This window comes from Mytilus trossulus, unplaced genomic scaffold (genome assembly GCF_036588685.1).
Source record: "Mytilus trossulus isolate FHL-02 unplaced genomic scaffold, PNRI_Mtr1.1.1.hap1 h1tg000070l__unscaffolded, whole genome shotgun sequence".
Taxonomy (NCBI): Eukaryota; Metazoa; Mollusca; class Bivalvia; order Mytilida; family Mytilidae; genus Mytilus; species Mytilus trossulus.
The window spans coordinates 5138095-5155855 of NW_026963294.1; the positions used below are offsets into that span (position 1 = coordinate 5138095).

The 17761-nt window shown below is 31.6% G+C and overlaps 2 protein-coding genes across 2 annotated transcripts in view; one reads left to right on the top strand and one right to left on the bottom strand.

The window, feature by feature from the left end:
* Positions 1 to 6731: 6731 nt before the first annotated feature.
* The window catches only part of LOC134699419 (1-phosphatidylinositol 4,5-bisphosphate phosphodiesterase delta-1-like), a 103621-nt gene continuing 92591 nt past the window's right edge, over positions 6732 to 17761 (bottom strand). The window contains exons 18-22 of the mRNA XM_063561017.1: positions 17198 to 17262; positions 16557 to 16692; positions 15731 to 15877; positions 15016 to 15111; positions 6732 to 9411 (exon numbers count right to left, since the gene is read on the bottom strand). Of these exons, the coding sequence (XP_063417087.1) occupies positions 15020 to 15111; positions 15731 to 15877; positions 16557 to 16692; positions 17198 to 17262 (440 nt within the window). The 3' untranslated portion in view covers positions 6732 to 9411; positions 15016 to 15019. The remainder of the gene's footprint in view (positions 9412 to 15015; positions 15112 to 15730; positions 15878 to 16556; positions 16693 to 17197; positions 17263 to 17761) is intronic.
* LOC134699558 (uncharacterized) lies at positions 12219 to 13892 on the top strand. Its single transcript, XM_063561146.1, has one exon. The coding sequence runs from the start codon at positions 12219 to 12221 to the stop codon at positions 13890 to 13892; it is 1674 nt and encodes a 557-aa protein (XP_063417216.1).

Genomic DNA, 17761 nt, shown 5'->3' on the forward strand with positions numbered 1-17761 from the left:
CTATACTTTTTGTCAATTAAAGAACTTTTTTTTATTTTTTATTTTTTTCGTATCTGATCATGCTTATCGCTTAGTGTATAATCGTTTAATAGTCACTTGTTTGTTGTATGAGATATTGCTGCCTTGGTCTCTTTCGTCAAGCCGTGTTGAAGGAAGTGTTTTTGTTTGACGAACAAGGTGGACCAATTAAAGGAACGTAAAACAAGGTACTCTCTATTGTAGTTCAGTTAATTTGTGTTTTTACTTTTGACTATAAATGTTTGATGAAATACGTATAATTCAACGTTATTTCGCTCAATACTTTGTACTATATTTAAAAAGAAAACGCATGAAAAAATAGAAGAAAATTCTGTATCTGAGGAAATATATACCAATGACCAACCTTAAAAAATGTATTAAGGTTTCTAATGGTACAGCCAAACTTCCAAACGTAATGTGTGATAAATAAAATGTATGTCATTATAACTGGTATCGAATTTCTTTACTAAAAACATCTATACGTTTGTAGAAACATTTGATTTATAGAAGGATAATTGAACTCCAATTTCAATACTATTATTAACAAAAACAGCTGATAGAAAGTAAAGTAGGAGAATAACCGAACTCAAAGGAAAATTCAAATCGGAAAGTACTTTATCAAATGTCAAAATAAAAAGCTCAAACCAATCACACGGATGGAAAACAACTTTCGAAAATGGTGAATTAAACATGTATTTTTTTATAGCTAGCTAAAACTCTCATTTGTATGAAAGTCTCATAAAATACGTTTAATAACTAAAATAATGAGTGAACAAAAAAACACGCCAACTGAAACGGGAATCTTGATCAGGACCTGAGTTAAAAGTCTGGACAATATTAAGAAAATCGTGTTCAGTATTTTAGCTAATTTTGATACTTATCCACAGCAGTATTTACGAAACACTTTACAGCCCTCCGCTATGTGTTAAAGAAATTATTTCTCACTGCAAATGTCAAATATATGCCCAAACATATCATACTAAATAACAGTGGTTTGCCGGTATTCAAAAATCATATAACGATTGAGAGAGAAAACAAATCCGGGTAACACACCACAACTAAGGGAAACACATCAAATGAAAGACGAAAATAAAGAAACAACAGGGACACTGAAGTGCAACTAAAACCAACAACAACTTACATAATAAACAGCTACGCCATTAACGCATGATACGCCAATCGCGTTTTTAAAAATAAAACTTCTATAACTTATCTATGTCATATCAGAAATTTATATAAAAAAAACACTAAAGGGAGCTTATTATCTTAATAGATGTAAATCAGTCACCAAAGTGTGATAAAAACTCTTCTGAGCACTTAAAGGATATTGTCTAAAAACTCGAAAATCACTCCTGTGTATGAATAAAATTCCATTTCTTGAAAACGTAAAATATAAAAGCTATACTAATCGCAAGGAAGCTCATGTCAATAGATAGAAACAGTTTACCAAAGTAACATGAAACTGGTCAAAGCATTTGTGAGCTATTGTCTGAAACTGGAAAATTACTTTTTTTCTAAGGAATAAAACCAAAAAATTCGGAAAAAAACGAGAGGGAGATCACATCAAAACTAATAAACCATTCACCCAAGTTGCACGAAAACTGCCCAATGCATTTTTGAGCTATTTTCCGAAAACTAGAAAACAAACTTTTAAAGAATAAAAACCCCAAAATCGGAAATGTATTATCTAAAATTTATTAAAAAAAAGTGTATGTGAACACACATCAATAGATATAAACAGCTCACCAAAGATTCATGCAAATTAGTTAAAGCGTTCTCAAGTTATTGTCCGACATGCCAGGATGGGCGATCAAACGCAAAAATGTTTTTTTCAGTGAGAAAAAATATTTCGCACCGGAAATGTGAGAACTATTTTGGGGGAAATCTTCCTCACTTGAAACGATGGATGGAATGTATCATACGAAAAGTAGGAAAATGTAATTTGTCCCTTTTGTGTTTCTTTCATACATAATTGACAAGGGAAACTTCTAATTTAAATTCTGCAGAGGTTATGCCTAAAACAAATAATAGACTATATTATGTTCTTACTTTGAACAAAAAAAAAGTCTTTTCTACCTGTGTGACATGTACATGCTAATCAACTTATTAATGTACACCAAACGCACCATACTACGATACAGTTCATGTTAAACTGACAATGTGCCTGTCAGTTAAAGATTCGGTCCCAGAACTTAAAACCGTTCAATTATTTATCGTTAGATTTAACATAGATAAATAAAATGATAAAATAATAAAACAAATATGTGAGGGTTCCGCGGAACCCAGTGTCTCGCCTATTTTTGTTGTTAATCGCTGGCTGAACAAGAATGAGAAGAAAAAATAAATATTCCTCTCGATACTATATTTTGATTGAAAGAAGCTTCTGTCCAAGTTTGGTAAAAATCCAGGATAGTTTATCAATCTTATAATTTTTTTAAAAACTTGACCATCAGACTGTTTGTAATGTTAACTAAAAAAAAGGTTCATTTATAAGAAAAATACAGATAAACAGGTAAAAAATATAACAAAATTTGCTTCTAGATACTAGCTTTGAATCATAGACAAGCTTCTGTCAATGTTAATGTATTGTGTCCCAGCATTTAAAAGTAAAAGAGGGACGAAAGATACCAAAGGCACAGTCAAACTCGTAAATCTATAACAAACTGACAACGCCATGGCTAAAAATGAAAAAGACAAACAGAAAAACAATAGTACACATGACACAACATAGAAAACTAAAGAATAAACAACACGAACCCCACCAAAAACTAGGGGTGATCTCAGGTGCTCCGGAAGGGTAAGCAGATCCTGCTCCACATGCGGCACCCGTCGTGTTGCTTATGTGATTACAAATCCGGTAAATAGTCTAATTCGGTAGGTCAAATTCATGAAAGGGAAGGGGATTGTAGTTACGACGTAAGGAACATATCCGATAAAATACACAGAAAATGAAATTTTATTTTTACAAAATTTACTTCTGGATACTATCTCATGATCATAAACAAGCTTCTGTCCAAGTTTGGTTCAAATCCAGGATAGTTTAAGAAGGTTATTAAGGTAGATTCATGGTATACCGCCACCTTGGATTGTACAATCACAGTACAAAATCGGTCTATAGTTATTTGCCTATATCTGCAAATTTGGAGACAGGTTTGCAATTCAATGGTAAGACTGTTTTTGTTCTATATAAAAGTAAACTTGGTAATTAACTGATTATACCAAATATTTCAACAAATTTCATTTTTTTTTTAAATCTTTTTTTTTCAAATGAGCCTATAGCAAGAAAACAAGTTCGGTGACGGCAGATTTTATTTTTATTTTCTTAAAATATATTATCAAACCTATCTTCTCACCATTTATTTCAAAATTCTATCTCATAGAATTTTTTTATGCACACTCATGTGCTTTTTCATGAACAAACTAACCAAATGTTGGCAATTTTCAACGACTCATAGCTTGAAAAATAGCACGGTGACCCATACTTTTTATTAAATTTTTGAAAAGCGCATAGTTCTGGCAAATTATAAGAAAATTTTGTCTAATATATACTTATGATCTACCTTAAAATTTCAAAAACTTAAGCCAAAGAGTGAATATTAGTGTACGAGCAGCTCAGACGATAACGTCGACGACACCAACGACAGAATGTAGGATCGCTATGTCTCGCTTCTTCGACTTAAGTCGAAGGCTCGAAGAAAAGCAATGATGGAGGTTGTTAAATTTGAAATGAATATTTTTGTGCTTCTCTTTTACATATTGTTTTTTTTTATTAGTTAAGATTATAAAATAATGTTGACTGCAGTATCCTTATTTTTTTTTACATTTTTACCTTTTTGACTGTTTGTTTTGCTCAATATATTGGAATATGATGCAAAATATGACAGGTTTAGCTAGCTATAAAACCAGGTTCAACCCACCATTTTTAAAATAAGAAAACACCTGTACCAAGTCAGGAATATGACAGTTTGTATCCATTCGTTTGATGTGCTTGAGATTTTGCAATTTGATTACGGACTTTCTGTTTTGAATTTTCTTCAGAGCTCAGTTTTTTTGTGTTTTTATTCATAACACATATATATTTTCCTGAAAATGTGATATCTTTGTAAGGGTAAAAGTTTTCAACTAAATTGAGGAAATATATATATACCTGGATATGTATACGAGGGACGAAAGATACCAGAGGGACAGTCAAACCCATCAATCAAAAATAAACTGACAACGCCATGGCAAATATGAAAAAAGACAAACAGGCAAGCAATATTACACATGACACAAGATAGAAAACTAAAGAACAAGCAACACGAACGCTACCAAAAACTAAAGGTGATCTCAGGTGCTCCGGAAGGGTAAGCAGATCCTGCTCCACATGTGGCACCCGTCGTTTTGCTCATGTTAAAAAAAATCCAGTAAATAGTCTAATTCGGAAGGTCACATTCATGAAAGCGAAGGGTATTGTAGTTACGACGTAAGGAACATATCCGATATCATTTGTGAAACGGTAATTCTGTAACGGAAAACCAACTCGTGGTGTCCGTAAAGATAACGAAGTGATGATTCCAACTTCACCATTTGGAACTCTTCGTTGAATAGCTTCCTTGTAAGCAACACCCCTCTATCAAGAAAATCATGATAGGAAATGCAAGCACGAGAATATCGTAGCAATGGGAGATAATATGACCCGTATTCAGGTGCTGCTGGAATGTTGCTACTTGAAATGGAAAGTTCACAATTGAAAAGTTGAAATCATCTGTTTTGTCCTAAAAGATTTGTTTTCAACCAACCCTCATTGCCAATTTCTAGATGTAAGTTAGATATGAGGCCAACTTAACTGTATCTGTTATATTATGTATCTCTAGTTCGATGTAGCAGATACGTTCAACATAGTCACTAACTTTTGTATTATTTAGTGAAAGAACATCTTCTATATAGCGGAAGTAGAGTTAAAGGATATTGCTTACTTCTGATCTTTCTTCCTAAGAAGTTCCTGTATGAAGTCAGCCTCGTAAAAATAAAGATACAAGTCGGCAAGAAGAGGGACACAATTGTTTCCCATTGAAATACCGACTGTCTGTTGAAAAACATGTCCTTCGAACATTACAAATATGTTGTCAATTAAAAACTAAGCATCTTGATAATGTCATTTTTAGAGAATTTTTAGTTTTAATCAGAGTCATCCTTTAAAGTATGATGTATCCCTCCCTAAGACACGATACTTGTATCTTCCTTGGCCATACTTTTTAACTTTTCCCATCACTTTGCGTCCGGCGTCCGTCGTCCGTCGTCGTCGTTAACTTTTACAAAAACCTTCTCCTCTGAAACTACTCGGCCAAATTTAACCAAACTTGGCCACAATCATCATTGGGGTATCTAGTTATAAAAATGTGTCCGGTGACCCGGTCAACCAACCAAGATGGCCGCCACATCTAAAAATAGAACATAGAGGTAAAATACAGTTTTTGGCTTATAACTCAAAAACCAAAGCATTTAGAGCAAATCTGAATGGGGTCAAATTGTTCATAAGGTCAAGATATATCTGCCCTGAAATTTTCAGATGAATCGGACAACCTGTTCTTGGGTTGCTGCCCCTGAATTGGTAATTTTAAGGAAATGTTGCTGTTTTTGGTTATTATCTTGAATATTATTATAGATAGAGATAAACTGTAAAAAACAATAAATGTTGACAAAGTAAGATCTACAAATAAATCACCATGACCGAAATGGTCAGTTGACCCCTTAGGAGTTATTGCCCTTTATAGTCAAGTTTTAACTATTTTTTCGTAAATTATAGTAATCTTTTTCAAAAATCTTCTCCTCTGAAACTACTGGGCCAAGTTAATTATAGATAGAGATAATTGTAAGCAGCTAGAATGTTCAGTAAATTAAGATGTACAAACACATCACCATCACCAAAACACAATTTTGTCATGAATCCATCTGCGTCCTTTGTTTAATATTCACATAGATCAGGGTGAGCGACACAGGCTCTTTAGAGCCTCTAGTTTATGATACAAAGAAATAGCAACTCTTTCATTTTTTTCTTTTTGTTTGGAATGTGAATGTTTGTGTAAAGGGTAGAAAAATCAAATGGTGTAATACTATTGCAAGATGAAAGTGTGTTATATTGTATGTACTCTAAATGATCTTTGGATTTTTTTAAGTATCCACATCTGATTCACACCACCTCTAGAGTACGCATGTGGAGCAGGATCTGCTTACCCTTCCGGAGCACCTGAGATCACCCCTAGTTTTTGGTGGGGTTCGTGTTGTTTATTCTTTAGTTTTCTATGTTGTATCATGTGTACTATTGTTTTTCTGTTTGTCTTTTTCATTTTTAGCCATGGCGTTGTCAGTTTGTTTTAGATTTACGAGTTTGACTGTCCCTTTGGTGTCTTTCGTCCCTCTTTCACAATAACTTTGAAGTCCGTCTTTGATTGCTGATAAAATAGATGTTTATAACTTAGAAAGAGGCTACCTTTATATGTAAGGGTTTATTTATTCCACTAAATTCGACATCAATATAACAGGAATTGTATTTCACTAGAAAAACAGAAAAGTAAGCTCTAAATTCATACTGAAATTCTTAATGCCATTTCTCGTCAACATCAAAATGCTCACTACCAAACTCATGATAAAACCTCAGAGATAGAAATTTCACCAAAAGACAGCCAGTGGTATTGACCAATAAACTAGTTTTATAAATAAAAACACTTGGATATAATAATTACATCTTTATCAAAGAAAAAGTAATCATAAATAACAGCAGATGATGTAAATATAATGTGCATAGATATCTTAATAAAACAAATCATACAAAACATTATTGTTGATAATTCATTATGATGCATAAAAAATAATTCTTTTAACATTAAACATGTAATGTATTATTTAGCATTTTTTCATGTGTTATCTTTCACTGAGATGTCAAGAAAATTGAAGTTATGGCTAAAATTTTAAACAATGAAAATTGATATCAAATGAACAACATGACCACTGATTTGAAACAAATAGTAAGCTGGTCAGGGAAGTATGAATCTACTAAAAGTTGAATGACATCAAGTGCCAAAACCAAATGTTTTGGAATCTGGATACAAAAAATTTTACAACAGAAATATCCAATATGTTGACCTTGCAAATTTTCAATGCATCAAAATAAAAATATCAACTATTTCATGGTTGTAGATGTAATAAGCAGTCATAAATTTAATACTATATTTCTATCATATATATCAGGTATAAAATTATTTTTCTAAATCCAAGACAAAAATGAATGAATATAAAAAAATACCAGTATTTCATAACTAATAATTTTCATTCAAACCTTACAAATATATCTGTTCTTAAAATACTCTATCAATTTAATTGCAACAGAACTTCATCCCAGAATTAAAAAAAATATTAACTTAAATAATCATTTTTCGCTGAAAAAAACCCAATTGAAATATATATTCTTGAACATATAATTTTAAGAAGATGCTACTGAAGAAAAATATAATTACTCATTGAAGAATCTTTTTTTAATTTCAATTCTTTCTTTATAATTCATTTGCAATAGAAGTTGCACGAAGCTAGACACGTTTTCAAATGTGATCACTAAGGGCTGTTTCAAAATTTGTAGCGGTGGGCAGATGAGAAACACTCAAATGAATTAATTGTGGTGGTTGCATTTCCTTCGGATTTTGAGAGAATTATAAGTAAAATGAATCATATCAAAAGTGCCTACCATGTTGTTATCCATCAAATTCTTGATCTAACTGAATTCAATGAATTTGTTGGTTTTTTTTGTTATGTGACCATTTATCTTCATTCAAATATACAGGTATGTAAATATATCAAAACATGAAATAAATGATGTAAATGTTTTAAATAACAGGATAAAATTTGCATATAACTATATGTAATACTAATGCCTACGACCTACAACCGTTTTATTTACATCAAAATCTCTTGAAACTAAATAGAAATACATCTGAAATGTTGAGTTATTTCTTATTTACATAGTTCCTTTTTTAATCTTACAATTCGACTATTTTAATGCGTACTTGCATAAAAGACTTTGTTTTTGGTTGATCAAGTTTAAATACTTTATTAGTAATTCTAAGAGATCTAAATATCTGAAACATTTTTTTCTGTTTTCTTGTTTTTTCAATGAAATAATTCAATCAAAGAGTTGCAAATATATATACTCTTTCAATAAGTAGTAAACAAAGATTTTTTTGACTTAATGATCATTCACATAACAAACAAACAAAAAACTTTGAAGTGAGTAAATTGATAAAACAAAAATTAACTGATATTTGCTATAAAAAAATCCCTTTTCTTAACAGAAATATATTCATCTGTATTTAACAATGATAATGAATCCAGCAGTGCATTTAATTATTCATGATATATTTTAGTTTTTGATTTTCAATTCTTTATAGATTTTTGTTATAATTTTGCTGCATAACATATAAATATTAAAAACTATACAATTTTTATTCTAAATCTATTTAATTCTGTAAACAGAATTTCATTTACCAACATAAAACTAAAAAATGCCACTGTAATAATATCACTAAATAAGTAGAAAATCTTTAATAAATAACTCATAATAATAATAATAATATATAAATATCAAAATTTTATACAATATGTGAAAACACAGAAATTCAGAATTTATATTTAAAGATAAAATTATGAGATCAGACTAATTTTTCAACAACCTTATTGAATGGGCTCAAGCTAAGTTTATATATAAACTACAACGTGTGTAAGACATTTCAAAAGGCACATGTGTATAAACTTATGATTCATAATAATAGAAGTCATGTATAAGTAGGAGAAATTGTGAGATATCATCTATTTCTGCATTTGCCAATCCCTGAATTCAAGCTCAGTATTTTAATCTTTTTTTTATATAATTTTTTTCTCATATAAACATGTTTTATCACAAATATTGAATATTCAACTTTAACCAATGTGTATATTGAAAATGCTGCATGCAAATTACACTATGAAATCACATATGCAAGTTTTTAGTTTTGAAACACAGATTTCGTTGCATTTTTCTCAACAGTTTCAAAATTTTAATTATAAAATAATCATTATTACAAATATGAAGCTTTATATTCAGTATTTGAATACTTCAAAAGTTGTTGTAGATGAAAAATGAAATCAAATAGTCTAAATCATGCAGAAAAAAGCTTCTATGATACATCATCTTGAGGAGATCCACTAGTACCCCATGGGTAATCCATGTTAACATAAATAAAGCTTTAAATCTGCTTTCAATGTTACAGCATATAGCTAGTACCATTTGTGACATAAGTTAAGCTCTATTATATATGGCACATTACAAAGGCTTTTTTGCTGAAACTTTTGTTTGTTCATACTGGCATCACAGCTTCATTGCACCTGAAAAAGAAATTGAAAATTGTATATACTGAAATGTCTCTTCTGCTTTTTTGTATCATGATTTATTTTTACTTTAATTCCAACTTATGTAATAATGCTGTACTTTGATTGGATTTGAGAAATGGTATTTTTCACAAATTTTTCTATATATATATATATATATATATAATAAATATATGAGTCTGAAAGATTGTGTAACAATACCGATAAATAGATGGAAAACAAAACACTAAAAAGTGTTGAATATCATTGCACAAAGATGGAAAAACTGAACAGATGATATAAATTATACAATAATTGCAAATATTTCGGCTCAACAAATGGCCTTCTTCGGTAACAAAAGTTTTAACAATAATGAGATATAATGTATAAGGTGTAAACAAAGATCACTAATAATACAGGTAAGTTTTGGTCAATAGATTTTAATCCAATCTCCTGAATATAATAATATAAACACTAGACTGTAAATTTAATTATTTCTTTCTATTGATTCCATCTGGATGGAGGACACCCAGTGTTTTTATCCAAAACCTCTCCCGATTTTCTCTTTGCCTATTTTGCCATGTACAATCCTGTTCGATCACAAGGATCTTCATGTGATCAAAATCTTTCAGATTGTGATCTGGTAACCTGAAATGTAAGCTGACAGGAATATACGTTTTTTTTGTGAGGTCACTCCTGTGGCCATTGAGGCGTTTGTGAAATGGCTGCATAGATTCACCAACATATTGGAGACCACATCTAGGACACTCAAGAACGTAAATCACGTTTGAGCTTTTGCAGTTGACATTGCAAAAGATCTTGTATGTCTTTTCTGTGGTCTTACTGTGAAATGTTGATGAATGCTGCAATTGGTTGCAACATTTGCAGCGCTTATCCCCACAAGGCTGACAATTACCTACAGTATGGTTAGGTTTGGAAATGTCAACACGGATAAGTATATTTCTCAGGCTGTTAGGTTGTTTGAAGGCAATCATGGGAGGCTGGGTGTCCTCCATCCAGATGGAATCAATAGAAAGAAATAATTAAATTTACAGTCTAGTGTTTATATTATTATATTCAGGATTTTGGATTAAAATCTATTGACCAAAACTTACCTGTATTATTAGTGATCTTTGTTTACACCTTATACATTATATCTCATTATTGTTAAAACTTTTGTCACCGAAGAAGGCCATTTGTTGAGCGGAAATATTTGCAATTATTGTATAATTTATATCATCTGTTCAGTTTTTCCATCTTTGTGCAATAATATTCAACACTTTTTAGTGTTTTGTTTTCCATCTATTTATTGGTATTGTTACACAATCTTTCAGACTCATATAATTTTTCCTGTTTGTGTAGTATTGTCAATTTTGATGATCCAATACCTATTAAGTTTACTGGTTGGTAGATTCTTATAGACTCTATAATAAATATATATATATATATATGATTTCACCTTGATAGATGCACACGCCCAATGAAGCTAATTTGTTTAGCAAATATTGCGTGAATAATATATAAAATATAACACCTAATTTTATAATACTCATTAGTGTGTTAAAGTTACATTCTTAGACACTTATATATATATATATATATATATAATGTATTCCTCATGGAATACAAAGATAAGACGACCCGTGCAGATAGAATTCCGTTTGTTGTAACCTTCCATCCTGATTTGACAAATATTTCATCTTCTATCCGAAAGCACTGGCATCTAATCGAAAATGACTCTTCCTTAAAAGAAATTTTCCCATCACCTCCTGTTATTGCCTATCGCAGACCCAAGAATCTCAAAGACATACTTGTGACATCTAAAGTAAAGAAACACGAAACTTCAAAATTTGGGTGTTACAAACAATGCGGTAGAAGGAACTGTAAGTGCTGTAAAGCCCCCAACACTGACCACTCTTTCAGCAGCACAGTAACAAAGCAGCGATACAACATCTATGTTACATCTAATTGCAAAACGGAAAATAGTATTTACATTCTTACTTGTGGAACTTGCAAGCTGCAGTATGTTGGGGAAACAGAAACCACATTCAACATCAGACTAAACAACCATCGGTCGTTCTATACAAAAGGAAGAAACTGTCCAATTACGAGACACCTCTTAAGAACAGGACATACTTTTGAAAATATCACCTTTCAAATAATTGAGGTAAACCAAAATTGGGACTACGAAATGAGAAAAAAGAGAGAAAGGTTCTGGATGCATCAGCTACGTACTCTTGAACCTGATGGACTTAATGAGAGGGATGAAAAACAGTTCTACCCGAAACCAAAGGATTAAATCAGCAATTTTACTTCTATTTAACTAAAACAACTATTTGTTTTCATTTTTGAAAAAAATATTTATGTACAATAAACGGCAAAAATTTGTTTTATACAGATCATCAATCAATATGTTAAACTTTTGTGTAGCTCAAGCTACAAAGATATTTTTTGTCATGCATCCGATTTCACCTAGATAGATGCACACGCCCGATGAAGCTAATTTGTTTAGCGAAATATTGCGTGAATAATATATAAAATATAACACCTAATTTTATAACACTCATTTGTGTGTTAAAGTTACATTCTTAGACACTTATATAATTTAATTTAGTAACTGCATCAGTTTATTTACAAACTGATCCACACCTAGATAGATTGAATGTTGATTGTTGCTATTTTTAGACACTATATATATATATATATACAAGGCAGACTACATCGAAGAAGGAAATCGTCAACTCTCAAACGCTAAATTTTATAAAGAACTAACATGTAATCCAACAAAAGAAATCAGCAAAAAAATTAATGACGCCCTCTCAGAAATGAATAAAGATAAACAAATTGATAACGATACGTACGATTATCTACGCCCAGACGAAACGTGCACAGCCGGTCGATTTTACTTACTTCCAAAACTTCACAAAGAAGGGATTCCAGGGAGACCTATAGTATCAGCTAATGGCCATCCCACCGAAAAAATTTCTGAATTTGTTGATTACCATCTCAGACCACATGTTCAACAACTACCATCTCATATTCAAGATACGACTGACTATTTGAAGAAAATGAATTCCTTAAGTCCTTTACCCAACAACACAATTTTGGTTTCAATGGATGTGTGTTCTTTATACACAAATATTCCAAAAGATGAAGGAATAGCCGCGTGTGAAAAAGTATGGAATACTCGAAAGGATAAAAATCCCCAAACTGACTGTCTAGTTCAATTGCTCAAGCTAGTTCTTGAAAATAACAACTTTATTTTCAACGACAAGCACTTTTTACAGATTGACGGAACTAGTATGGGAACAAAAATGGCACCTTCTTTTGCCAACATTTTTATGGGGGATCTCGAAGAACGCATCCTTTTGAGTGTGCCATACAAACCTTTGTCATGGCTCCGTTTTATTGATGATATTGACATGAAATGGAACGATACTGCAGAACATTTGCAAGATTTCTTAGATCATTGTAATCAGTTCCATCACTCAATTAAATTTACATCTGAATTTTCAAGCGAGAAAATTGCTTTTCTCGACACCACCACATTTGTAAAAAACGGGGTCATGACAACTGACCTCCACACAAAGAAAACTGATAAACACCAGTTCCTTTCTCCAAAAAGTTGTCATCCGAAACACTGCTCCAGGAGTATACCTTACAGTCAAGCCATCAGACTAAAGCGAATTTGCTCCTCTGAATCCAAACTTAACTATCGTTTGGGACAACTAAAAACACAGCTAAAATCAAGAGGATATAAAACCAAAAACATCACAGACGCTTTTGATAAAGCTAAAGAAAAAGATCGAGCTGGCCTCATGGAATACAAAAATAAGGCGACCCGTGCAGATAGAATTCCGTTTGTTATAACATTCCATCCTGATTTGACAAATATTTCATCTTCTATCCGAAAGCACTGGCGTCTAATCGAAAATGACTCGTGCTTAAAAGAAATTTTTCCATCACCTCCTCTTATTGCCTATCGCAGACCCAAAAATCTCAAAGACATACTTGTGACATCAAAAGTAAGGAAACAAGAAACATCAAAATTTGGGTGTTACAAACAATGCGGTAGAAGGAACTGTAAGTGCTGTAAAGCCCCCAACACTGACCACTCTTTCAGCAGCACAGTAACAAAGCAGCGATACAACATCTATGTTACATCTAATTGCAAAACGGAAAATAGTATTTATATTCTTACTTGTGGAACTTGCAAGCTGCAGTATGTTGGTGAAACAGAAACCACATTTAACATCAGACTAAACAATCATCGGTCGTTTTATACAAAAGGAAGAAACTGTCAAATTACGAGACACCTCTTAAGAACAGGACATACTTTTGAAAATATCACCTTTCAAATAATTGAGGTAAACCAAAATTGGGACTCAGACATGAGAAAAAAGAGAGAAAGGTTCTGGATGCATCAGCTACGTACTCTTGAACCTGATGGACTTAATGAGAGGGATGAAAAACAGTTCTACCCGAAAGCAAAGGAATAACTCATCAATTTTACTTCTATTTAACTAAAACAACTATTTGTGTTAATTTTTGAAAAAAATGTTTATGTACAATAAACGGCAAAAAAATGTTTTATACAGATCATCAATCAATATGTTAAACTTTTGTGTAGCTCAAGCTACAAAGATATTTTTTGTCATGCATCCGATTTCACCTTGATAGATGCACACGCCCGATGAAGCTAATTTGTTTAGCGAAATATTGCGTGAATAATATATAAAATATAACACCTAATTTTATAACACTCATTAGTGTGTTAAAGTTACATTCTTAGACACTTATATAATTCAATTTAGTAACTGCATCAGTTTATTTACAAACTGATCCACACCTATATAGATTGAATGTTGATTGTTGCTATTTTTAGACACTATATATATATATATATATAAACGAGTCTAAATTGAAAACTACGTTCAAACCTATGACTGCGTTGGATAAAAACAGCAATTTTTATACGTGTGCATGTCAAACAAATTTCATTGTAGAAGGGTCTAAAAACAGCACAAACAACATTTTCCAAAAGACCAAAAGAGTGAAAAAGTATATTTAAACAAAACGCATTTGACTAACAGGTCGAACAACTGATGTTCTTTAACCCTGCTGACTGCCATTGGCGATTGCCAAATAAAATTGATCACAGGTTGTAACAAAATGGATCTTATTATAAATTTAATACGTCACAGAAAAAAATTAATTGTTAACTTGTGGACAGGATGTTGTGCCACAAACATTCGGTGTCAATATTTCTTTAGTACACCATATCCGGATTTCGACAATAAATGTCTCTTCAGTGATGTTAGGGATCGAAACGGTATTTGGAGGCCATATAAAAAGCACCCTCATTTTTAGAGAAAGTACCCTCATTTTTAGATTAACTCTTATATATATATATATTTATTCTCTCTGCTGGTGTATTTGTTGTACAGGAATTCCATATGCAGGGGTATTTGTTAAGGATGTACAACTGCGAATAATTGCTCGCATCCACTTCATTTGAAGTTTGGTGGCTAGTTTTCTCATTTGCAATCGTACATCATCTCCTCATTATTATGTTTATACATGTAATTGACTCATATATATATAACTATAGTATATATTTACCTTTTCAAAGATCATCTTCAAACTCTATATGTACAAATACCAATGCTTGTGGCATTTTGTCTCCATTCTTGCTGAATAAAGGAATGTGGCGATAACCTATAAACAGAAACAGAAATAATTGGGGTCAAAATAATTGAAAAAGTTTAATACCAGATTTTGCTCACTCTTGGAGAGCATACAATTAATAGATTATTTTTGTTTACTTTAATTGGATAATTTCTGATTGACAAATGTACATATTTACTAAAGCACCAGTAAACCCCACACTCAGGGAGAGGGCTTACGAGTTTAAAAGAGGGACGAAAGACACCAAAGGGACAGTCAAACTCGTAAATCTAAAACAAACTGACAACGCCATGGCTAAAAATGAAAAAGACAAACAGAAAAACAATAGTACACATGACACAACATAGAAAACTAAAGAATAAACAACACGAACCCCACCAAAAACTAGGGGTGATCTCAGGTGCTCCGGAAGGAATTATATATAGAATATAGTAGCATTCAACTCTTTCAATTATGATTTTACTTATACCATGAAATGACAAGCTCAAAGAAGCATTTTATATTTTGTTATAAACATTTATACTTATTTAAAAGTTTTAACACCAACATAGAGAGCAATTTCAGTCATTGATGATTCTGTGTCAAAGGGAAGGTATCCAATATCCTTTCTTTTTTATAAGCTAAAAAATGTCTGTGAGTGTCTACTAACCTTCTTGCATAGATAGAACAGGTACAACGTTGTAACCAATAAAATCATCTAAATATCTATCATGATCATAGATGACTAATCGTACAAGTGCCAGCTCTGGCACAGATATTTTAAATCGGACAACTTCATCCCAACGTGGCTTGAATCCTACAAGAAAAGGCAATGGAATTTTTAAAAAAGGTATAAAAACAACTACTTAAGGTGGTACCTAACACTACAGGGAGATAACTCTGTAAAATCAGCTAAACGTTTAATTACGTTGTGTTGTAAAAGGAATATTAAGCTTCTCAATGATCAAAATTGGTGTTAGTCAAACTACTTTATAACCAGTGACAAAATTTTATTAAAATTAAACGAGCCAAATTAATTTTAGTGAAAGTGTTGGGTACCACCTTAATATAAACAGTAAAACACCAATACTTTTAAACACAAATCAATAAAAGGGAAAAGATAGAAAATGGTTGTCAATTTTTTTCAAGAGGGTTGTTGAAAAAGAATAAAATTTCAAGATCACACAAAAATGGAGTTACTTCTGACAATAAAATGGTCATCAAATCTGTGTCCATTTAATATTCAATATTGTTGTATACTTTAAATATTCCGCAAATTTACAGATCAAACATTGTTCGGCTGTCATTTAGACTAATTATATATATACAGAATGTGTTTTTAGCCTTGTATCACCATTAATGGTGATCCGTAGGATAAAATCTGTCATAGAGTTGTCAACTGGTTCAGACATACTAATATAGTATCCATCACATATGACATTATCTATGACACATAGACATATCTGTGACATAAAGACATAATATATGTTGCATACCATTATTGTTTTTGACACTTGTCTTCACTGACTGTTGATCTGACTTCACTCCATGTATTTCTATTTTTACAAAAGGATCAATTATCTCCCCTTTCTTAGAGTTGTTTGGCTTTGGGATCTGATAAGCACTTATTATCTGCAATGAAATACATATATATATTAATGACTTTATTTAAGGAGTTTGATTCTCATATTTTACTCTTTTCCTAGCTTCCTCTCTGGCTTTACCCTATTCCTGACAACATCTATGGCTTTACCCTATTGCTGACAACATCTCTGGCTTTACCCTATTCATGACAACACCTCTGGCTTTACCCTATTCCTAGCAATCAATCTGGATTTTTCTTAGCATATGTACTGAAAACTTCAATAAGCATTATGTAATATAGTAATTCTTTTTAAAAACTTACAGCGGTCAAAGTGTTTCAAGAAATTCCAGGTTTTATTCCAATGTTTTGATTCAATATGTTAAATTTGATTATAATTTTCCATGTTTGTTAAGAATGTGATATATTTGTAATTATTGTTCGATGTGTAATTATTGAAATAACCATAACAGATTTACATGAATGGTGTCCTGTAAAATGTATAAATCCACAGCCAAAGTCATTTAAATGCCTTGAAATGTGAGGCTAACTTACTTTTACTATTAACTTCCTTCTCTTTGGATTTTTAATCTTCTCTGTAACAATACCAAACTTGTCACCTAAAATAAACAAACACAAAATGATTTAGATTTTAAAATAAGTGATTTGATGTGAGGGAAGCCATAAAGCTTCATCTTTCATATTCATCAATGTAAAAATGTATTTAAAAGTGACCAATAAGGGATATACTGTAAACAAACTTATTTTATGTCTTTCTCCACCTTGTTTGTTTACATAATATGGCTCTTCAACAACAATTGTACGATTTGAGTTACATAATAATCATTTAAAATATTTGGTTCCTATGAAATATGCTGGATTAATATTGTATCTTACCAGAAGACAATCTAAGTTATAAAGCTTGTGTCTAACCCATTTTGCAAACAAAATACCTCCCCCCAGGTATGTCAAAATTAAACTTATTTCTTTTATATTTAAATCTTTCTAATTGTCTTTGTACTGATTTAGTCAATTCATTTACTGTCTTGGGAATTGCACTCTTTTCGTATCAGTACAGCAATAAACATTCTTTCGTATCAGTACAGCAATAAACATTCT

What these genes read in the sequence shown, in the direction of transcription:
- LOC134699558 (XM_063561146.1), top strand. Translation starts at nt 12,219, where the DNA reads ATGAATAAAGATAAACAAATTGATAACGATACGTACGATTATCTACGC.